General features: G+C 31.8%; 2 protein-coding genes across 11 annotated transcripts in view; both read right to left on the bottom strand.

Annotated features, from left to right (window-relative positions):
• Positions 1-25,449, bottom strand: part of LOC134711167 (uncharacterized) — a 431,307-nt gene that overhangs the window by 100,842 nt on the left and 305,016 nt on the right. The gene's annotated exons all lie outside the window — the stretch shown is intronic.
• LOC134711176 (uncharacterized) lies at positions 6,891-24,136 on the bottom strand. Of its 2 annotated transcripts, none has more exons than XM_063571635.1 (4): positions 24,049-24,136; positions 11,838-12,008; positions 8,533-8,615; positions 6,891-7,035 (listed from the first exon to the last, which is right to left on the bottom strand). In XM_063571635.1, exons 1-4 carry the CDS (start codon positions 24,089-24,091, stop codon positions 6,964-6,966), a joined length of 369 nt encoding a protein of 122 aa, XP_063427705.1. In that variant the 5' UTR covers positions 24,092-24,136; the 3' UTR covers positions 6,891-6,963. The 2 variants fall into 2 exon arrangements, with proteins under 2 accessions (XP_063427705.1, XP_063427704.1); XM_063571634.1 differs by lacking the exon at positions 24,049-24,136 and adding an exon at positions 21,355-21,469.

The following is a 25,449-nucleotide window of genomic DNA, read 5'->3' on the forward strand; positions in this document are numbered from 1 at the left end:
AAGATGGGACATGTAAATTTTGTCTTATAGAAAATTAGTGGTAAACAAATAAGAATACTTACATATAAATTATATGGCGATTTACCGCAAATATTCATATTTTCATTTACTTAGGAAACAACCATTGAACTTTAAAAGGAAGGGCTGTGGTTTTATGTCCGATTTGGATTGTGTTTGGGGTTTAAGTATTCAACGATAGCAATCATATTATTTTTTTTCAAAATTCTATATAATAACAAATGGATAAGGTACAAGGTAAATCTGGTTCAGAATATGTTTATTGTCACCTTGGAGATTATAATATTTGTAGAACACCCTCCCCCTCCTCTTGAAGTTAAATGATCTTTCCTTTACATGTATCAGAACAACAAATATGATCACTTATCAAAAAGAAATGGTTATGTTATACACTTCGATTTAAATAAGCCTTACTATTATACATGTATTATATAAATAAAACTTTAAAAGCTGCATACACTGAACTTGTCGATGCGCAAATCAATTTATGATTAAGAAATGAAAATAGATTTATTTCGAACAAGGTTGATGTATTATGAAGTAAATAATATACCAATTGTATTGAAATTGAATTGTGAGAATTTTTAATACTACAAAAAGATGTATAATAGTTTGCTTATTTCATATTTAGTTCAATACAAAATGTTGAATAAGCAAACTAAATAACTATACATCGTATGTAGTATTTAAACATAAACAATTTAACAGCTAGTTTTAATACTTGCGTTATATTAAATGTTATCAAAACACTACTATTCATGAAAAAAGACTCAGGAGGAATGACAATTAAAGATACCAACGCTTGCTGTCTTGGGGCTTTGTATTGCTTTCGAGTATTTATTGGTCTCCTTGTTGTCTCAGTGGAGTTTTCAGTAGAAAACTTAATATTCAAAAATGAAACAAACCAGACAATTCCGGCTGCTTATCATGATGAGGTAATCTCGATAAACATTTATCTCTCTTACATATTTGTAATAACTGAAATGGCATTGATAGCTCTTTGTTTTATCATGTTCTGTTGCTGTCCATGTACGATGGCGGAGACAAAAAAGGGCTATTGGACAATGGTTTCTGTTCTGAAAGTCCTTATGCTTATACTGGATGTAACCATGTTTTTGTTTTCGCTTTTCCTTTCATTGTTTGCTGGGGATACCATTATAGACTTTTCAAACTCTATTGCATCATTGAAAACAGTTGTCAGTATCATTTTTCTTATACAGTGCGGTGATATTATTTTAGATATAATTTTTACCTTCAGGAACGTAAAAAGAGTGATTGCAGTTGAAATAAATTAAACAAAAAAATTAACTTACTGAATAAAGAAAGAACTCAAGATTCTGTGAAATTTAATTTTAATTTTGATTTTTTTCTTTTTTGTCTTTCGATATCATCTAAAAACGCAATCAAAGATGCCAATGCCGCCTTACTACATTAAATACATTGTTACTAATAATAAAGCTTGAACACTGTAAAGAAAAAGAATGTAAATTTGATTGGTTAAATTCCAGTGGTAGTTATTTTCCTATATGCAATGACACATTATGTGATATTTTATTTTCTATACAATTGCACAGGATAAAACTTTACTCGTGCCAAGTATTAATGTATTTAAAACAAAGATAAACTTTGCAAATATATTTTAGAAATTGCTAATTTAACAAAGGCTAATCGGGGAAATTAATGATGGTATTACACCTTTATTATTGTGATATTATTATCATATTAGTAATGTCATCATGGTCATTATATTTATTATCATCAACTCAGATTTCATATAATTATTTCAACTATTATAGATATCTTATATGTGCGTTTCTTTCATCAGTTATTTTAATAATTGGTATTTTTTCAAGTTTCATTGGTGGTTTTTGCTTAATATATGCCGTCTATGTTGTATTCAAATAAAATCATGTTTTAACTAGTACTGTAGTTAAATTTGATTATGTCAAAATGTATGACGTTTTTTGCCTTATTAGTAAATATACTAGTCAACAAAAGAAACAATACACCCGTTTGAGCTAAAATTATCATAAAAATATAATTAATTATGTTAATTGGGAAAACTTCAATTGTCTAATGAAAACAATAACTTACAAAGCAAAAGCATATGATTTAAATATTTTGACCAATTTGGAAGTTAGAAAATACCGAGCTATTGAACACAGTGGTAAAAAAATAGCATTTTTTTTTGTCATTGACTAGCGCTGTTTGAGTTTAAAATCCTAAAAGGCTCCTGGCACTTATGATGTAAGCAGTGTTATTTTCATTGGCTATCGCTGTTTGAATTTAGAATTAAAAAGCAACAAGAACTTAAGATGTGTGCAGTGTTATTTTCATTGTCTATCGCTGTATGAATTTAAAATCAAGAGAAGCATCTAGCATTTACGATGTTAGCAGTGTTATTTGTATTCACTAGCGCTTGAATGATACTACTGATATACTGTAAGTCCCGAAAAGGATATCACCAACCCAGTGGTGAGTGCTTTGGTACTGACATGATTTAAAAATCTAAAATGTTCAGTTGATGAATTGAGAAATCAGTAATTAACTATAATATATCACTCATACAAAGTTGACGTTAGATGAATCTGATTTTTTTATCACTCTTGAAATTTGGTTAGGTGTTGAAGTTAATTAATTTCTTGAATTCCAAATGTTTTGGTTTTTAGCGTTCATAACGAGGATAAAATCAAATCAAAAGCACGTCAGATGTTCGAAATAAAAAATGTTATTTACATCGATATGACGGGCTTGTGGTAGCTGTCTATACAGCATTGGGTGTGTTCATTGATGGAGGTGGTATGACCACCAAAATTTCCTTGCATCCACCCCAAATGTCAGCACTGCCCGATATTTCCGTATTGGTAGTCATATCAAATGTCTTATTATCCAAATACCTCACCTATTGAAAACTGAGAACAAAGTAGAGATCGTTCTCATGAAAAGACAGTTTTAAATTTTGAAATTTCCAATGAACCCTCTCCTTACACAAAAACAAAAGATATTTTTATCATGCAGCCTAAACAATTAAGAAATATTAATTTATTAACCTTACTAATGTCTATAATATGAACACTGCGCGCATACAAGCATCATCATTATAATGACATAAAAGGACAAATTTTATTGAGCATTTCAACAAACGTTTTATAAAGGGACACTAGCTGTCAAATTCGTGTCCTACGCTTTGACTCAAATTTTCATATTTGAGTTTATCCAAATTAGAAAAAGTCCAAAATAAACAATTTACTGGGCATATCTTTTTCCGGTGTCAAATTTTAACAAATTTCTTCAGAAGAATGGAGTGAAATGTGTGACTTTTTTTATATTATAGTGCCATAAACAAAACGTACATTGTCTTAGCGTTTGAAAGTCACCAAGGACTTAACGAATAGCCAGTGATAATGCCGCAATATCGTCGTAGCGTCATGCACGCTGTTCCTACAACCCCTATGATTTAAAACAAAATCTTCGAAATTTCCTCCGCAAAACAAAATAAAATGTTGACAAACACTAACCACTATACAAACTAATTCAGTACATGTTTTCCTTTATTTTTTTTTATAGCTCTTGGTCATATGCTTAGTAATATCTAGTATATTTGAGGATTAAAACAACAAAGCTATATGAAAAAAACGGATGTCCAACGTTACATTTTTGAACAACTGTTTTATCTCTTATGTATAGTGATCCTATTTTCTGGTCTTCCCGAAACTGGGCAGAAGCAACGAAGTGTGTCAGTTCTTAGTTAAATTACAGCCGTTCTTTTGTCGAATTTCGTTTGACTCGGTGGCTGCATATAAAGCTGGAATAAGAAAAATGTCCAATGACGTTTTTCGTTGACTTAACGGCTAAAAGGTAGTTTTATAAGTAGACATAGCTAAATATGTCTAAAAAATGTGAAATATTTATAACACCTACCGAAAGAACAAACATTTGCCTCATTGTTCGTGAGTTCAAAAATTTTAGATTCTATAAAACCATCTCTATACAGTCGTTTTTGAAGCGGTAGCCATTTTGTCCAAGTTGATATTTCATTTGTCCAAGCAATTAATGCGGGTTTTTTACCTGATATTTCAATAAGTAATTTATAATTTTCCAAAACAAAAATTAGATACACGAAAAGAACATAAAGTCTAGATTCTTTTTTTATTAACTGCATGTTTGGGTCTTAAAGGAATAAAACGCTACGAAACATTACAAAACGGTAGCCATTTTGTCCAAACGTCGAAAAATTCAAACAAACGCTTTTTTCCGACGTTACATGTGCACAATCTGTTCCATTATATGTTCCTGATACTTATAACGAATCGCGTGGTGAAAATTAAAAGAAATGCTGGTTGTCGAAAAAAAAAACCACGGTGCATGTTGTGCATGAAACAGAGGTAACTGAAAGACTTATAGGAAACAGCGACAAAAAAAGTTTCATTGAATTAATGCAACTCCGTATTATACGGACGATTCAGGAGAAGATTAGTACATATTAAGGGCAAGCAACTTCAAATGACTGGGAAAATAATTTTCAAGATCGGGTTATAGTAATTTTATTTTATAGTTTGATTTCGACAAGTTATGTGACAAGCAAATTTTTAATGACAATTCAATTAAAATAAATCAAGGGTAAATATGTGTTATTTACTTGCAGAGTGTCTGATATATTTGTATTAGGGTTTAATCAAGATATGAAAAATTTACAATGACAGATGATATGCACCAAGCAATTTTAACAGCCTACGATTAAAGTTTTGCTATAATTCATTTATTGAAAACTGTATACTTCTGTTCCATTTTTCCTTCCTTCAAGTTCATTACTTACGACAATACAACGTTTTAAGGTGAATTAAGGGTAAAAAATATTTAATCGATTTCCACAACTTCAGATAAATAAATTCACGGCAAATAGACATCACAAAGTTAATAGAGACAGATTTAGAACCAACCAACTACATAAAAAAAGCAAGTGAAACTTGCAAACTGTATAAATGTACGTCAAAGTTTCAGAAAACTCTCTTTGATGTCGAGGTGGTGTAACGTCGTGTTGTAGGAACATCGTGCACAACGTTCCTATGATGCTGATAAAACATTCAAATTAACGCAGATATTCGTATTATTTTCCCGTATCTCACTTCGGGTGCTATAAACAGTTTCGTATAAAAAAAACTAGGGGTTATTCCCCGACTAAAAATAGACTTGGAGGGAAGTCCCTTTTTATCAACATAATTGGTAAAAAGTATCATGTTTTTTATATTTGATTGTAAAATAAGTTATTTAGCTTCAATTAAAACAGGTTGAATGATTAAATCATTTTTAAAAAATTAGATTAAATACACATGTTTTAAGGGGAGACAAACTCTAAACATCCTGTTTTTTGGCAGTGAAAAGTGCAAAACTTATTTGCACCCACTGTAGCTCTTTTCGGGGCAGGCGAACGTAGCCTGAAGCATAAATTTTTAGAAAGACCAGGTAAAAACCTATGAAATTCATACAGTTTTGAATATGAAAAATGTGCATGTATCATGTCTGCATGGGTGTGCACATGGCCTGATTTCATGTTTTTTTTATGCATAGATTAGGCAATGTTTTTTCCATTTTCTCTGGATAAAACTTTTTGGTTCTATTAAAAGTACAATTTATTTTTATTTCATTATAAACTAGAGAAAATTCTGATTCTAATGATATCTAGTTTTATACAAGTATCTTCATTAACATTAACACCACTAAGGGTCAATTATAGATGGTCCCTCAAAATATGACGTCATAGAAAAAAACTGTTGATTGCACCCTTCGTGCAAAATGTCTATTTATGCACGAAATAAATATTACAGGCCACAACCATGAAAAAATCCTAATTCATACAATATCCAACAGTTAAGATTGAATTGGGCTCGGCTCTTTTATCTGCAGCTATTTAAAAGGTGACCTCCTACTTTGATGGATATAAAATATCATGCAGTAACCAAAGAATCGACGTGTATGTTCAATCACTAATTATTTGTTTGACCAATTAGTAAATTACTCACCCCCCCCCCCCCCCCCCCCCTGAAAAATAACTGATTAACGCGATACAGACATTCACAAATTTGTAACTGTGAATTTAGAGATTGCACTTTGTAAATCAGCTGTTTCTCAAACAACGCCACTTTTTTGGGGAGATACATGTTGTTATTGGTTTTGGTAGATAAATAATATTCATAAATAATTGTTGACATATTGGTTCCAAGATATGATATCTGCTTCATCTCATAGAGACATAACCTTGAACTGTTACTAGCATACAAACTATTGCGGTGAAAAAATAATGATGATTTATGCCAAAAAGTAAAGGTAGAGATAGCTGCGGTATCGTAGCTCTTCATATGGTCCGCAAATAGTCAAAAAATAACAAAAGGACCTAAAGAGCTACGATACCGCAGCTACGGTAGAGATAGCATAAAATTTTAGTATAAGTTTTAACTCTAACAAGTTCAGGGCATATAAATGTTTAAAATATGCCGCACAGTCCTATGCTTTGAGCTTTGAATAAAATAGTAGTGCATATCAACTTTCTTATCAAGGATATGATATTTATGAAACTTCACAGTAAAAGTGTCACAGTGCTAGCCCCAAAGGGTGTTCATATGGGAAATTGCATTGTTAATATTTACAGAAATGCAACCCATAAATTATTGAATGCGTAAAATTTCACCATGTGAACGGGGCGGGGCGTTCTTTGGATTGAAATGTTATAGTAAGAGCAGTATCTTCTTATAATCTCCAAAGAAGGTAGTTTAAACGCAAATCGTTGCCTTATTAATTGGATAATTTCCCAAAAGCAGACCGATATTAAAGAAATCCTGAAGAATAAAATAAACAAAATCGATATACAGTAACTATTATTGTAATTCATAAACAAAATGTAACAGTTTGCGTTTGGATGTGCACATAAAATATCACTACCTAAAGCAATTACTGCTTCACGCAAAGGTCAGGATTGGCAGTCATCTCTTCAATTATTGTCTTTGATATATTCTGGTAGTACTGAAATTATGATGTAATAAATAGTAACAAAAAAAACACACAACAAAATATGTGTTTGCAAACATGAAATTTTACAAAATTGGGATAAAGGGAGATTAAAAAAAAGGCACATATTACGTTGTACAATTTACTTGACTTTTGTATACAGAGCAACTACATGTAATATAAAGAGGGTACCAAATACTTTGACTATTATAGATTTTGGCTCTTTTGATTTTCATCTATCGAACGGCATCGACGGCCTCTGATACAGAACCTCTCGTGTTCTTTATTGATTTGTTCGCGTCTTGAACATTTATGAAATATATGCCACTGGACGTTAATCAACCAACAATAAATGATTAATCAATCAATATTTTGTACCAGTATTTTCTCTTTATTTCTAACAAGCATATACGTAAAAATTCTATGGAATCGAAACTTTTTCAAAGATTTTTTTTTATTTGTAGCTGTTTTTTTTGCAAAGAAAAACAACTACTAGGCAGTGCTTCGTTTCGAGACATATTATATTTTTTATTTGAACATATTTTTAGTTTTGATTCCCTATGTCCATGAACCATTAATTACAAAACATCGATACTTAAAATCAGCCCCATCACATTATAGTTTTGAACCATATTAATGTTTTCTGTTTGATGGGTTTTATTTTTTTATTTTCAATTTGACTAGGGACTTTCGTTTTGTGATTTTACTTTTTTAAAACTATTGGCACACAAATTAAAGAGAGGCGTATAATACCAAATGGACTTGCTTATTGTTGAAGTATGTACGATAATCTGTAATTGTTTTTTTTTCTTATTTCTGTGGCAATTTTGTATCTTGTGTAGAGTTGTCTCAGTGGCAATGATATCAAACCACATCTTCTTTTTATATTTAAAAATCATTAAACGAAACCAACTGACAACGCAATGGCGTAATTAAAAAAAAAACATACGCACATCAGTACACAATACACAACAAAGCTGTCTCTGATATCTTATTAAAAATTATTCCAGATTTTTTTTATTGTTTTCTTTCTAGACTTGTAACTATCATGTTTTTCCTACATGTATATAGACTTTTTGAAAAGTATTTTTTTATGACTTTAAACTATGTTCTTGGACTGATACCTATCATTTTATTTTGAAAATAACACTATCAAACTACACAGAATAAAATCAATCATCTTTTATAATTAATACAATAATTATTGAGAATGGAAATTTGGAATATGTCAAAGAGACAACAACCTTGCCAAAGAGCAGAAGTGTGTTTATACGCAACCCTATACTTTTGTTTGTTTACAGAAATAATCTGTTTTTTGATAAAACACTGAGAGGTTAAGCTAGCTATAAAACCAGATTTAATTCTCCATTTTCATATAAGGAAATGTATATGTATCAAGTAAGGAATATGACAGGATTGTTTTACATTCGTTTGATGTGTTTGAGCTTTTGATTTTGACATGTTATAAAGGACTTTCCATTTTGAATTTCACTTGAAAAATTCGATATTTACCTCATCATTTGTGAAATAGAAACGCAAAACCGGATGTTGCGACAGAAACTCTGCTTTATATTTGTAGAATTGTACTAAATGACCTGAAAAATATAATCAATCAGAATCTAATGCATCCTAGGTATTCTTTTCCAAAATTTACACCGAAACGTCGTGATTGGTTAAAAAGGTCATAAACAATGAAACTTCAACCAAAGAATGACTTATTTCCTTTTCTTTTTTCTTTTTTTTGGCTTTGGGGTACGAACAAAGAAATTTCCCATGATTCTGTAGATTCCGAAACGGCCATTATCGATCAATATTATTGGTTAAAGTCATAAGAAACCTCAAATCAAAAAAAAAATAATGCATATGTTTTTTTTATAACTCAATGGATAGTTTTCATTATAAAACTATTTTCGTATACTTTTTTCTGAAGAAAATTCTTTACTTTATTCATATAAAGAAGAAGTTTACTTTATTTTAATTGCTTCCATGAAGCAATTCCCCTGATATATTTTGCCGTATGAAAAGTGACCTCAGAGTGACCCATCTCGTAAAAATCCGGTGATCACAATACGCATGGATGTCCTTAAAATAAACTATTATCCTAATTAACATGTTAAACATGTGCTCAACTTCCATGCTTTTTTGTTGATTTTTCGTCGATTGTTGACAAACAGGTGACAATCGTTAAACTTCGGCTTTGAAACACGAACTTTAATTACCTGCCATATTTTCACAATTTTCGTACAATTCGTGCACAGAAGACTTTCGTTTATGATGTTTGTATGCATTGGTTGAAGAATTGCATGGAAGAACATTATTTTTCACCAGTCACTACGGGGCGCCGAATGGGACTCTTGTGGTTTTGTACAAAATTCAATTCTGTCATAACAAAATCATTTTTGTCTTGCAAAACTATGTGCTACAGACTTGTTTTGTGAGAACTTCAATTTTGTGATAACAAAATTCATTTGTGTAGACAAAATTCATTTTTGTCATGACAACATTTTTGTCATGACAAAATTCATTTTTGTAGACAAATTTCATATTTGTCATGACAAAAGTCAATTTTGTCTAAAAGGTATGCAAATATAAACATATTTTTGCATACAAAATTGACTTTTGTTACCTGATATGGAAATTAAATCACAAAAGTCAATTGTGTGAGGTGAAATTCAATTTTGTGAGACAAAATTAACTTTTGTTAGTCAATTTTGTCAATTTTGTTGAGACAAAAATCAATTTTGTTAATTTTGTTGAGACAAAAGTCAATTTTGTTAATTTTGTTGAGACAAAAATCAATTTTGTCAATTTTGTTGAGACAAAAGTCAATTTTGTTAATTTTGTTGAGACAAAAGTCAATTTTGTCAATTTTGTTGAGACAAAAGTCAATTTTGTCAATTTTGTTGAGACAAAAGTCAATTTTGTTGAGACAAAATTCAATTTTGTGACGACAAAATTCATTTTTGTAACGACAAAATTCAATTTTGTAACAACAAAATTGACTTTTATGGGACAAAATTGACTTTCGTGAGACAAAAATCAATTTTGTTGAGACAAAATCCAATTCTGTCAAATTTGTTGAGAAAAAATTCAATTTTGTCAATTTTGTTGAGACAAAATTCAATTTTGTTGAGACAAAAGTCAATTTTGTCAATTTTGTTGAGACAAAATTCAATTTTGTCAACTTTGTAGAGACAAAATTCAATTTTGTCAATTTTGTTGAGACAAAAGTCAATTTTGTTGAGACAAAAGTCAATTTTGTCTCACATTTGTCAACTTTGTCTCACAAAAGTCAATTTTGTCAATTTTGTTGATCACATTGGTCAATTTTGTCTCACAAAAGTCAATCTTGTCAATTTTGTTGAGACAAAAGTCAATTTTGTCAATTTTGTTGAGACAAAAGTCAATTTTTTCAATTTTGTTGAGACAAAAGTCAATTTTGTCAATTTTGTCTCACAAAAGTCAATTTTGTGTAACAAAAGTCGATTTTGTATGCAAATTAGTTCACAGAAAACAAACTAAACTAATTTGAATACAAAATTGACTTTTGTCGCCCAATTTTCAAATTAGGTAACAAAAGTCAAGTCTGTGTAACAAAAATGAATTTTGTCATGACAAAAGTGACTTTTGTCCGCTGATAGATAATTTTGTATGACAAAATTTTAAATTTGTAGTATGATACAAATTTTGTTAAACTGAACTCATTTTTGTTGAACAAAAGTCACTTTTTCCGTACAAAATTGAATTTTGAGTACAAAACCACGAGAGTCCCATTCGGCGCCCCGTAGTCACTCGTTTCTTATGATTTTAAGTCAAAAACATTTTTTCAACCTGCATTTCCCACTCGAATACCTAATTCATATGATTTTAATTATTAAAACAAACCACAGGGTCTATTTTTGTTCCTTTTTCCCAATAGATAGGGGAACTTCTAATTTATTTTTACTTTCTTTTATTTAACTCTTTAGAACACATTTCCAATACTCAAAATGTTAAAATTAGCTCTCGTTTGGGCATTGTGCAAGGTTGGTTGGATCCAAAAATTTATAAAATGAAGATGCTTTTTTATTATAATAATGTTATCTCCCCTGAAATTGCCACCCAAGCATCTTAAAGTTACGTCGATAGATTGAAATGAAAATTCCATGACTTTATCAAAGAATTTATCATATCTTTGGAACAACTTTTTGGAATTTTGGATCCTCAATGCTCTTCAACTTTGTACTTGGTTGGCTTGATAAAAATTTTGATATGCGCGTCCCTGATGAGTCTTATGTAGACGAAACGCGCGTATGCATATATGGCGTACTAAATTATAATGCTGGTACCTTTGATAACTATATATTCTGATTTTTTTTCTATTCCTTTGCATATCTACTATTAATGATTTTGTCTTTTATTTATGGTTCTTCTCTGAACTTAATTACAATCATATTTTAATGACAGAAAGACATAAATTATAATTTATGATAAAAATGATAATGGTTACTGATTATTTTATTAAAGTGTCACATATTGATCCTACAAATATATATACAAATTCAATACACAAAAAGATAAATACCATGCCTGCAAAGACTCGAGACACTAAATTTGCAATAAATTACATTGATACAAAACTTATCCAATAACTGAAATTCAAATGTTTGCGTTAGTTTTGAGAAAATTTGCGTTAAAACGCAATGGTTAGCGTTATTTCATAAAGGTTTTCGGAATCATTTGTTTCTTTTTTCTTCTTTTTTTTTGCGATTACTTTTTATTTAGCTTGTAAACGTAAATTATACAAAAGTCATATGATATTTAATTTATTATCTTACCTTTCTTGAATACTCTTCCAACATCGGATAAACTCTCATCAGACATTAAATCATAGCCTCTTGGTTCAAAAACGGTTGTATCTGGTGCTTTTTCGAAAATATACCCTCTGGTATAACCTCTCTGTATATAAACAGAATTCTGGTAGTTTTCAACCTTGACAAAACAGTCAACTAAAATGAAAGGAGTTAGTACGGTAAGTTTGGCCTAAATTATAGAGTTCAATGATACAAAATAAAAAATATTTTAAGTTGACCTAAATACATGTGAAAAAGCTTTATAGAACAATTTTTGTCATAGTTTTATTTTTAAGCGTTGTTTTTTAACATCAGAGTTAGGTCAAAATAAGGAATTTTGGTGAAATTTTACAAAATCGGCAGTATTTCAGCCAAATTTCAGACCAGGAAACATAGAGCGCAGCCGTTGACAACCTTAATATTCAAGGTAGACATGTAAAATGTCTTTAAAAATATTCTTGTCAAAGATATTTTTTGTCGACGTATGCGCTCTATGTTTCCTGTCCAAATATTCAATGGAAATTTACTCATTTTCCTTGTTTTTTAGTGGAAAATCAAAATGAGTACTATTTGTGACGTCATGAATAATACGCAGGAAAGTAATTTTGCAACAAAAAGACTTATTTTATATCTTGTTACTATATTAGCTATTATTCATTGTGATATTGGTCAATAAAATTAAGGTTAAAAAAGGGGGCCAATGTTGGGCCTTATCGAATCTACTCCTTTGAACAAAATTACTCTTGTAATAAATACTGTCAAACAACTCAAGTGCGGATCAAGTGTTAGGCAAAATTGTGGGATGTAGTTGTACCCACACCTCTTTCTATTTTTGTGGCCATATTTCGTAAACGAAGAACACAATTTGATATTCTAATCTTTATGCCTGGACTTGATATTCCAATTTTAACCATGCTTATGTGAATGAGTTCTCAACTAAAATTTGTAATTCTCATATGCTAAAAGAGAATTTTTTAACAATTTTTGAATTTTTAAGGTAAAATTATGTTGTATTTTACTAAATATTTCAATGTCCAGAGAAAATGTTACGGCCATGTTCCATATTTGGAATATTTCTACTATATTGCATTTGTTTTAGTATCAACATATGCTCATTAACAAAAAATCATACTAATTCATTTATTTCTATGAATAGTAGATGCTGCATTATAGATTTTATTAGTTCTCAAAGATTATGGATGCTCTCTCGATTATATTAATAACTTTTGTAGTTGTGAAATTGTTTTGTATAAAAAAACGTCTTATTTCTGCATATGGCATATTTAAGAAAAGTGTCTGCGGATAATGAAGAACAAAATTAAAATTGCATCTCCACCTTTGATAGATGCTGATGTAATTCTTTTAATTTCATATTGAAGTCCATTGCATACCTCAACGTTTGGATGCTGGCTTCCAATTATTTATAGATTCTGGCATCCCAATATATACGGAAACTGACATCTCAACATATCTGGATGCTGGCATCCCAAAATATTCCGATGCTGGCATCCCAATTTATCTGGATGCTGGCATCCCAAAATATCCGGATGCTGGCATCCCAATGTATCCGGATGCTGGCATCCCAAAATATCCGGATGCTGGCATCACAATATATCTGGATGCTGGCATTCCAATTTATCCGGATGCTGGCATCCCCAAATTACCGGATGCTGGCATCCCAAAATATCCGGATGCTGGCATCCCAATATATCTGGATGCTGGCATCCCAATTTATCCGGATGCTGGTATCCCAATTTATCTGGATGCTGGCATCCCAAAATATCCGGATGCTGGCATCCCAATTAATCTGGATGCTGGCATCCAAATATATATGGATGCTGGCATCCCAAAATATCCGGATGCTGGCATCTCAATATATCTGGATGCTGGCATCCCAATATATCTGGAAGCTGGCATCCCAAAATATCCGGATGCTGGCATCCCAATATATCTGGATGCTGGCATCCCAATTTATCTGGATGCTGGCATCCCAAAATATCCGGATGCTGGCATCCCAATATATCTGGATGCTGGCATCCCAATATATCTGGATGCTGGCATCCCAAAATATCCGGATGCTGGCATCCCAATATATCTGGATGCTGGCATCCCAAAATATCCGGATGCTGGCATCCTAAAATATCCGGATGCTGGCATCCTAAAATATCCGGATGCTGGCATCCTAAAATATCCGGATGCTGGCATCCCAATATATCTGCATGCTGGCATCCCAACATATCTGGATGCTGACATCCCAAAATATAGGATTTCTCGCATCACAACCATGCAGACATGTACCATTTTTTATTATGAAATACGAATTTAAATGCTGCTTCTTATCAATTGATTTTAGTATTAAGCCACCAATATAACACCCATAACATTTCCTAAGGTTTTGATGTGTGTTGAATGCATACGAAAACAATCAAGTAAACATAAAAAAAAAGCTACTGATGAATGCCGGGAAGATTATATTTTTTGTCTTTGTTCATGTCCAGTGGCCAGTTTAATGCATATTGAGAATGCGACATCATAGGTCAGAATGTGAAATGTATACTTGACCAACAAACTGAGTCTGAATTGTAAAGTGCTAGTTTACCATGTGAATGCTGATGTTAACAATTTGATATCTATAAGACTATGTCAATGTACTACCGGTAAGTTTCCAATAATAAGCCAATTTTAAAGTTGTTTTTTTTTACTTTGATTACCATTATGAAAGACATGATGTATACATTTTATTGAATACATGTATAATGGTCTCGGGGCAATACATTTATATATGCCATCAGGACAACAATTTTCAAATCTGCTCATGTTTCGAATGTTCATAGAATATTTTTTTTGAAAATAAGCTTAATGCAATTGCCCAATGGCAATGACCATCAACCTTTGGAATGTCTGATTAACTAAGTCTTCCAGGACATACACTTCACAAAACAGATTGGAGACTGTACCTTTATGAAGATGCTAAATATGAGGTGCATTTAATGTATAAAGTAAGGAGATTTGTTTTCCGCACTATTGTCTGTATACCATAAAACATGTACCACAATGCAATATTTAAAAAAATATATTATCGATACTGGTGCAGTGTCTTTGATCTGTACGTACTGGATATTGTCAGTATATCTGGACTTGCTGTATTCATCTTCCAATGTGTCAGTACATTATGTCAGCATCTTTTAGTACTGGAGTCTTTCATTTCATTAACACAACTTTTTTTTTTATTACAATCATTATTAAACTTGTATCTTTTTTTCTGTATTTTGCAATTGATATTTCAATATTTTTAATCATTTAATCAAATCAGTTACACGAACTGGAACTTTCAAACTTTCTATTATCATGTATTGCTAGTAATCTAAAATCAGCTGGAATCACACATGATCTGGTGCTGTTTGGATGATTCGTCGTCTGAGTTTAACCTGTCCAATAACTATAAAGTGTTGCGATACATTAATACACAACACATGAATAGTAACAAGAAAGGTGAAGCCACTTCTTTACTCTTAACAAATGCTGAAAAGAGAAACAATAATTATATGAAAGATTATCAAAAATAATTTTTCGTTGTAACATCACAACACTAGGGAACAGAAAGTAAATATTCATGTATGATGTCATAATGATGTAGAATTAAATTTAAAAATTGCTTTCTCACTCGTGGTTGATAGTAAAAATAAAATACTTGCACACCCCCTTCCCTACGAGAATACACATTATTATTCAAAGAAAATCTTCATTTAAACTTCTTTTAAATTAAGTTTTCCACACCAAATTATATATGTCTGTTGTTTCTGCGTAGTCGTTAAAACCTATTCAAAACACATATGAACCACTAGTTCAATTGAAATTTTATGGAACAACATCCAGGTCTACACTGTACATTATGAAAGGGAGAAAAGTGGTCAATTTCATCGAAGTTTTTATTTAGAAATACATCCTACATGTATTTAGTGACTTTCGTGAAATTTAATTCCCATCTAAGATTGTATTCGGTTAACACATAAATTGTGCGTTTTTTTTAATAAATTTTAGCCTAGTCCTGGAACACAAAACTCTTGTAGCGATATTTACATTTTGTTCATTGTTGGAAGCCATATGCTGACATTTAATTGTAAACTGCTTAGTCATGTTAGTTCTATATTATTTGGTCTCATTCCGGTGGAGAGTTGTTTCATTAGCAATCATACCATTACTCAGATATTACTCACACTTCAAACGGCTGTTTTGCAAGACAAGCTAGGCCCTACGGGGCGGTAACTTCGATATTTTTGTGGTAGGGGTGTGCCATTTTTGCATCAAAAAACGTACCCATTTTAATATAACATTCACTGAAATTCAGTACCTATAGTTATATAAATATTTAAGAAAGAATGACCTATACTCATATATACAATATTTGAAATATGACCCATGCTTATATAAGCATTAACTCATAATTCATAAATATACCAGCTACTCTTAAATTTTTATATATGAATTGACATCGTTTGGTGTACCTATATTTTATCGTTATATAGATCATACCCCAAATCAATATACAGTCATCAAACGTAAATGCATTTTAATATAGGATGTCATTAAAAAGGAGGGTCATTTTTATATAAAATCTCGCAAAATTATGACCCATATTTTTGGCACATCCCCGTATACCCAATAATAGGGAGTTAACCCCCCGTGCTAGGCCCATGAGCGTAGGAAGTCAAGACTCAAAGTAATCTCGGACGGGCACAAGTTAACTATTTTTAGACCCTTGCAAAAAAGAGGCAAACAACACATTCAATTTTCTAGACCGAAAATCAATCTTTAATTAAGTTTTTCATACTTTATTTTTCTTGAACTCAGACTCTTACCAGTGATGCATTTTAATGGTTTTCCTATAGGTTGTCTAGGGGTAAACAAATAAATTTTGCAGACCCAATATTTGTACTGGCCATGGCCATATTGATGGTGGTTAATCGTCTCAGTGGGATTTATGTCGATCATATTTCTGTCAAAACTATTCATAACTTCATGAAAAAGGACATACTTCAATAAGGCAAAATAAAAAGAATATATGTGTTTCCCTATGTCTGTCTTGGAGTCTCATCGCTACCATAGGCGGATCCAGTCCCCCTCCTTTTTCGTGTGAAAAAGAAATGGTTTATTATACAGGTAAACATTAAAAAAAGACGTTAGCGGGGCCCTCTGTTATGGCAGTCAGTGCCCCCAAAAATCCCATTTATAGAAAGTTTTGGAATCATCATTTGCTACCACAAACGGATCGAAGTGCATTCCTCCCAAACGACATGGGAGACATGGGAGAATCTGGCGACTGACATTAATCATTGTTGCCTAACCATTTGTGCCTGTAATTTTCCCTCTGGAAGTCCCTGGAAGTAATCAGAATTATATTATCCGGCTGGCGTATCAAGTCACTGAAATGCGTCCGAGATTACTCGGACATCAAACAGCTGTTTTGCAAGACAAGCTAGGCCCATGAGCGTAGGACGTCAGAGTAATCTCGGACGGGCACAGGTCAAATCGTCTACCTTTAGAAAAATTCGACATCTGATAATGTCGATAATACAATGTATATATATGAAACCATTACAGACATACACGATACAGTTGTCGAGTTGAGTAGAACATTCCTTATGTCATGAATGAGTGGGGAAAAGGGGGGGGGGGGGTGTCATGAATGGCTAAATCTGAGAAATCTCGGGACTACGAAGTGCATGTAAAATATAAGCAAATCTACTTACCTGTATGAATAGCGTTCTATTGCGAATATGTTATTGTTATATCAGAATGATGATAAATTGCGGCATACTGGCCAAAGAAGTGTTTTTCGTCCTTCCCCTTGCAACCATGTCCACTTCGCCGATTTTAAACATTCTTTTTACATGACGTGATGCGGGTGGGATTTACCGCAATTAGCGTAAAAAAATAGTGCAAGCGCTTTCAGTATTAAACATTAAAAAAACTAATATATAAGAGAATATATAAGGGTTATCTGTTTTAATTCCTTTTCAAAAAATATTTATATCGATATAAGTGATTTTTGAGAATTGATTTCTTTTCATGTTTACTGTGTCTGCACGAATCTCTACGCATGATGGTAAACCACCTCTTACGTCATAATATCCCTGACGTCATTAGATAAAGTGTTGGAAAGAAACAACAAACGGATTTTTGTTGTTGTTTTATTTTTTGCATTACACAAAATTATGCATTGGAGTACATCTATAGAAATTCGGCCAACGGTATATCAAACAGAACTTGAAGGATTACTGCATTTGGATGTTTTGCGATGTCTGCACGACTACAGTTTTGGATGCCAGCATCCAGCTTTTTCGCCGGGAATGCCAGCATCCCAATGAAAACGGGATGCCAGCATCCCAATATAACGGGATGCCAGCATCCCAATATAACGGGATGCCAGCATCCAAATATAACGGGATGCCAGCATCCAATATAACAGGATGCAAGCATCCCAATAAAACGGGATGCCAGCATCTCAAAATAACGGGATGCCAGCATCCCAATAAAACGGGATGCCAGCATCCCAATAAAACGGGATGCCAGCATCTCAATAAAACGGGATGCCAGCATCCCAATATGACTGGATGCCAGCATTTCAAAATATAGGAAATCCAGCATCTCCAAAGAATAAAAAATACTTTTACAAAATATATGCAAAACTAGCATCCCAGTAATAGTAAGATGCGCCAGTACATTATTATTTAAACAACAGCATCTACATCAAATTTTAATGCCAGAAGCATATAAAATAAAACACACAGCATACGTACTATAAAAAGATGCTACCTTAAGCAAAATATGAAAGCAAATAAAAAATTGAGAAATACTTTGAAAAATTATTCAAAATTAGCATCTTTTCATTGAAATATGCTATTTCCTAGTTATTTCACGGAATGTATGAAAAAAACTACATGAGAATTTTAAATTTTAGTTGAGAACTCATTTGTGCATAAAAAGACAAGGACTCATCAAGTAAAATTAAGGATGGAAATGGGGAATGTGTCAAAGAGACAGCAACCCGATCAAAGAGCAGACAATGACTTTACAATGAAGGTTGTTGAGCACAGTCACGACCTTAACAATTGCATGTTAACTTTTTTAATGACAGATTGTGAGCTCCATACTGCTATCTGGGCGAATGCATCCGTTTTAATTTCTAGATATACTGTCATTTTTAGTCTGGTTTGTACTTACAACCTCAAGTGTTCAAACCTATGTATTTTGTCAAATTTAATAATACTTGTAATGTAATTTTGACCTGCAAACCTTTGATAGTTTATTAAATAACAATACCCTGAAATGCTTGACCCTTCCGAAGCAACAGAGTTGTGTTTATTAAACTTCTAGTATTGGTTATCTAGAAAGTCGGTAATTTGAAGAAAAAAAGTTTATTAGCAGCCATAGTTTTCGATCAACAATCACAGAATTAATTTTGTTTTGATGATTTGCGTTGTGTATTCGTAAATTATTTCTCTCTCATAAAAACGTATATACAGAGAACTAAGTTAAATATATGTAGGACTCTACAGTGCGATAGTACTCTAAAGTGCGATGGTCTACTCTACGCTAAAGAACGATGGTGTCTCACGCTAAAGTACGATGGTTGTGTGTTTGCTAAAGTGCGATGGTATAGCACGCTAAAGTGCGATTGAATAAAAGAGAAAGGTTCAAGGGCACTAATGTTAAAAACAAGTCTTTTTGTAAAAATCTTGTTTGCTATGATATAACGTATAATTATGCGATAGACTTTTACTTTACCGGTAGTCTTATATGTGACTGTTTCTAAATTTGAAAGACTGACCTAGTAATAAAAGGTTATTTAAGGGTCACAAATACTATATTTCCTTTAAATGATTTTTTTTAACAATTCGGGCGTATTGGATTGATTGATGGTTGATTAACGTCCAGTGGCAAGTATTTCATGCATGTTCAGGACAAGGGTCGTATTGGATAATTGATGTAGCTTGCCTTTTACACAGCCTATTAATGTAAACACATCCCCTTGTCAGTTGCAAAGACAAAAATTCGGTCATTGTCGCGGAATAAATAAAATTTATTTGTACAAGCTTTAATCTAAATACGAGAGAAAGGGGTTGTTGTTCGAGCTTTCCCCTTTTTCGTAGCGAGTATTTATACATGTTATTGTTTAATACAATGTACATACTGATGTTTTAATGGACAACTTATCATTTAGGCTTGAAAACATGTATCGTTATTGTACCGACGTTTATACTCTTCAATAAAATCGACAATAGTTTAACGTAAACGTAAACACTAATATGCATCTGTTCGCTTGAGCCTTCCATCAATTCATCTTCCGGCATGTTCATTTTTGGTTTGTAAAAAAGACTGTTAACGTCATAATCCAATTACGTTTTGTACATACATGTGTGTATACTTTCGCGGACCATCGCACTTTAGCGTATGAAGGCATAAATAAAATAAATAAAATAAATACATAATCTTTATTTCAAGAGGATGATCCCATTAGTTAAAACTAATCTTCATGAGAGTCCTCAAAATAATAATAACATAGTTATAAGTACAAACAGTATTATAAAGTTATATTATACACAATATACAATTGTATTGAAATAATAATGAAAAGGCATATTAATTTGCACAATTGATGAAAAATTTGTAACATTTTGTTTTAAAAGATACAAGTGTATCACTCATTTTGATTTCATTTGGTAAACTGTTCCATATTTGAGAACCTGAATATGTAAATGTTTTCTTTAAAACATTTGTTTTTGGTTTTGGAAGATTTAATAGTTTTTCATCAGCTGAACGTAAGTTATAGTTTTGATTATTAGTAAAATGAAAATTTTCTTCTAAATAGTTAGGAACCATGCCATTAACTGATTTAAATACAAGTATTGCCTTTTGGTATTGAATTCGTTTTTCCACATTTAACCAGTGTAAACTTTTAAACAATAAACTGGATGATGTCATTATGTCAGCTTCTACTATAACCCTAGCAGATTTCTTTAATAACTTATTAATTAGTTTATTTATTCCACTTTCACAACAACTTCCCCATATATTGCAACAATAACCAAATAATGGCAGAATATAAGCATTAGAATAGATAATACGTATACGCATAGGTAAATATTGTCTTATCTTTTGTAATAAATTGATTCTATTTGATTTAGTAATTGACATTTTATCTATTTGCTGATTCCAATTTAAGTTTTTGTCAATATATAAACCAAGTAGTTTTTCACAATCGGACCTTAGCGTAGACCATTGCACTTTAGCGTGACCATCGTATTTCAGCGTCCCCATCGCACTTTAGAGTCGTACATATATAAGCAGTGTGTTTAACTATTATCGTTTCGAATGATAAAGAAAAGACAGATCGTTTACGCTATCATAGAATATCACACTGACCAAGTCTAGGCAGATAATAATGATTAGAACGAAAATGTAAATGTAACAATTCAATATTTTCAATTTTTGAACTTACCATAGATATACAGGAGAGCAAACAACAACACGATCTTCAACATCTTGAATTTAGAAAGGACGAAGGATTAGTCAGAATTGGAATATAGTTACCCTTATGGTATATTTATATTAACTGGCAGTAATAATGTAATTTGATAAAATTAATATCAATTTTAGTAAGAATAAATTATATTTAATTTGTTAATATAGCACCAAAATGTCAGTGGTTTAACCTGAATATCTATAATTTGTTAAAAGTTTAAAGAATTATTGATTAAAGTTTAAGTGTTGTCATGATGTTGTGTATGAATCATAATTTTTCAGATGCGCATGACTCATACATGTAGGATTGATTAAAATTCGGGCCAGGTGAGCTAAAAAAGAAGATGTGATATGAGACAACTGTACACAAGAGACCAAATTGACACAGACATTTACAGCTATATGTCATCGTACGGCCTTTAAAAATGAGCAAAGCCCATACAATATAGTCAGCTATAAAAGGCCCCAAAATGGCAATGTAAAACAATTCAAAGGAGAAAACTTACAGCCTTATCTAAATAACAAAAACGAATGTATTATGTTTTTCTCGTTCACTCATTTTTCACTCATTTTCATAAAAATTTTGGCAAATTTTATTTTCATTCATGAAATATATTTAAAGATAGCAAAAAAAGGACACATCGTTCACTTACTTCCCCTTCAGTCTTTATCAAAAATCCTTGACAAAAGACTTTACTTTTGGATCTTTAAAATTTATGACTTAAAAATCTCGTTTTTGTGTGTGTTATCTACGTTATCTAGTCTTCATCTTCTCCCCTTCCATGAAATATTTAAATAACTTTTAAGTATTTTTTTTAAATTTCGAAAGCCCACCTGACAACCTTAGGCAATGATTGTATATTTGACAAAAGGTAAACGATGCTTTATAACTAATAGATACATTTTTCTTTTAAAGTACAACTTTAAAATCTGCTTCCATTTTTTTTATCAACAATTTTAGAATCGCAAAGCTATTCCAGTTTAACAACTTTCACCAAGACATCCGTCTTCTGCAATGTCATCTTTCAAGTAAATACTAAATTATTACAAAGAAATTTGATTTTACCTCCTGAAGACACATGATGATTCTTACGCGCAGAAACAAATTGATACTGATATTCAGTTGATTGAATAAAAAGAAAAGTATCTGCAGTTTCGGACAAATTTGTCAGAGAAACAATATTCAGGATACAATGACTTTATAATCTGAACTCACATGATAGTTTGCCGTGATCAACCTTGGTTGTGCTTGATTTTCATATGATGAAGACATAATCTTCCAATCATTTTAATTGAGGTCTGGAGCTGGCATGTAAATCTATGTATGATTTTACTTTTACTTAGTTTCGTTAGTATTAACCTATTTTGACAAGGAATCGGACTACTTTGTGTCGTTTCCTTGTCACCATATCTAACGGTGTTTATATATCTCAACTTGTACGATTCGCTCGTGTATGTAACAATGTTATAGATTTTAACGAGAGAAATTTATGTATTACTGAAAAATAATTACACCAGGGTTTTCGATATCACAAACTAGTTAAAACATTTACTAAATTTTATCATCGGTATAAGGACATTATTCGTAAATATAGCTCAACATGCAGACTTCTTATACGTTCAGGTATTTCACATCCAATTTTTAAGGAAATATTCTTTATAAAGCACAAAAATGGCATTATTCACCGCAGAAACTACAATGTAACAAAACCTTTAAATAGACTTATTAAGAAGGAATATAGTTACGATACTGTTGTCAGGTCATTAAAGATTGCATAATTATGTTGGCGTTAATATTGATTCACTTATAGGGACTTTGCATCGGAATTAATTTAAAACACATTTATTCAAAAAACAGTTGTTGGTATGACACGGGTTATGTTCTACTCATATATGTTATGATGTTATGATACTGAACCCCTAACGGGAAGGATTGTGCCTGATATTCATATGATGAAATCATAATCTTTCAATCGAACTGAATTTTAAATGAGCGTATTGTTATGCGTTTACTTTTCTACATTGCCTAGAGGTATAGGGGAGGGTTGAGATCTCATAAACATGTTTAACCCCGCCGCATTGTTGCGCCTGTCCCAAGTCAGGAGCCTCTGGCCTTTGTTAGTCTTGTATTATTTTAATTTAAGTTTCTTGTGTACAATTTGGAAACTAGTATGACGTTCATTATCACTGAGCTAGTATACATGTATATTTGTTTAGGGGCCAGCTGAAGGACGTCTCCGGGTGTGAGAATTTCTCGCTACATTGAAGACCTGTTGGTGACCTTTTGCTGTTGTTTTTTCTATGGTCGGGTTGTTGTCTCTTTGACACATTCCCCATTTCAATTTTCAATTTTATTTTGAACTGAGTTTTACTGTGCGTATTGCTGAGTGTTTGTTTATTCTACATTAGCTAGAGGTATAGGGGAGGGATGACATCTCAAAAATATGTTTAAACCCGATGCAATTGTGCGCCTGTCAAAAGCTAGGAGCTTCTGGCCTATGTTACTGTTAGTGTAATCTTGTATGTTTTTTTGTTTTAATTTTAGTTTATATTTTATGGAGTTAAGTCCATTGCACTAGTATATATTTAATTCACGATTCTAATTACTCGATAGTTTTTCCAAATAAAGAAGGAAAAAAAGTAATTCGATATTTTCAATTTTTGAACTTACCATAGACATACAGGAGAGCAAACAACAACACGATCTTCAACATCTTAACTTTTAAAAGGACGAAGGCTTAGCCAGACTTGGAATATAGTTACTCTTATGGTATAATTATATAAACTGTCAGTAATTATGTTATTTTATAAAATTAATATCAATTTTAGTAGAACAAATTATATTTAACATTTGGGAATGTAGCAGCGAAATGTCAGTGGTTCAACCTGAATAATTGTAATTTGCTAAAAGTTTAAAGAATTATCATTGTTTTTAAAAAGTAGTGTCATGATGTTGTGTATGAATCATAATTTTTAAAATGCGCATGACTAATACATGTAGGATTGATTAAAATTGTCATAAGGTCATTTCAATATCTATTTTTTAGTTAAACTTATTCTGTTATTTCCTGTCCAAATTTCTCTCCAGTCAAATTGAAACAGATTTTTTGTCATTTAATCTCCACCCATCCGCATACATTCCTGCTGTGCCACATCTACTAAAAAAAGTAAACCCGATGCAATTGTGCGCCTGTCAAAAGCTAGGAGCTTCTGGCCTATGTTACTGTTAGTGTAATCTTGTATGTTTTTTTGTTTTAATTTTAGTTTATATTTTATGGAGTTAAGTCCATTGCACTAGTATATATTTAATTCACGATTCTAATTACTCGATAGTTTTTCCAAATAAAGAAGGAAAAAAAGTAATTCGATATTTTCAATTTTTGAACTTACCATAGACATACAGGAGAGCAAACAACAACACGATCTTCAACATCTTAACTTTTAAAAGGACGAAGGCTTAGCCAGACTTGGAATATAGTTACTCTTATGGTATAATTATATAAACTGTCAGTAATTATGTTATTTTATAAAATTAATATCAATTTTAGTAGAACAAATTATATTTAACATTTGGGAATGTAGCAGCGAAATGTCAGTGGTTCAACCTGAATAATTGTAATTTGTTAAAAGTTTAAAGAATTATCATAGTTTTTAAAAAGTAGTGTCATGATGTTGTGTATGAATCATAATTTTTAAAATGCGCATACATGTAGGATTGATTAAAATTGTCATAAGGTCATTTCAATATCTATTTTTTAGTAAAACTTATTCTGTTATTTCCTATCCAAATTTCTCTCCAGTCAAATTGAAACAGATTTTTTGTCATTTAATCTCCACCCATCCGCATAAATTCCTGCTGTGCCACATCTACTAAAAAAAGTTCGCGCATTGTTAAAATTCTCATCAGCTAATTCAGCTAGAGTTAAGGTAGATAAATGTTAGAGTTATCAAGGTATCTAGATTATCCCAGTTCTAAACCAGATGCTTCGCAGGGCGCAGCTTTATACGACCGCACAGGTTGAACCCTGAACAGTTGGGGCAAATATGGACACAACATTCAAGCTGGATTCAG

The sequence above is a fragment of the Mytilus trossulus genome, chromosome 3 (assembly GCF_036588685.1).
Source record: "Mytilus trossulus isolate FHL-02 chromosome 3, PNRI_Mtr1.1.1.hap1, whole genome shotgun sequence".
NCBI classification, from domain to species: domain Eukaryota; kingdom Metazoa; phylum Mollusca; class Bivalvia; order Mytilida; family Mytilidae; genus Mytilus; species Mytilus trossulus.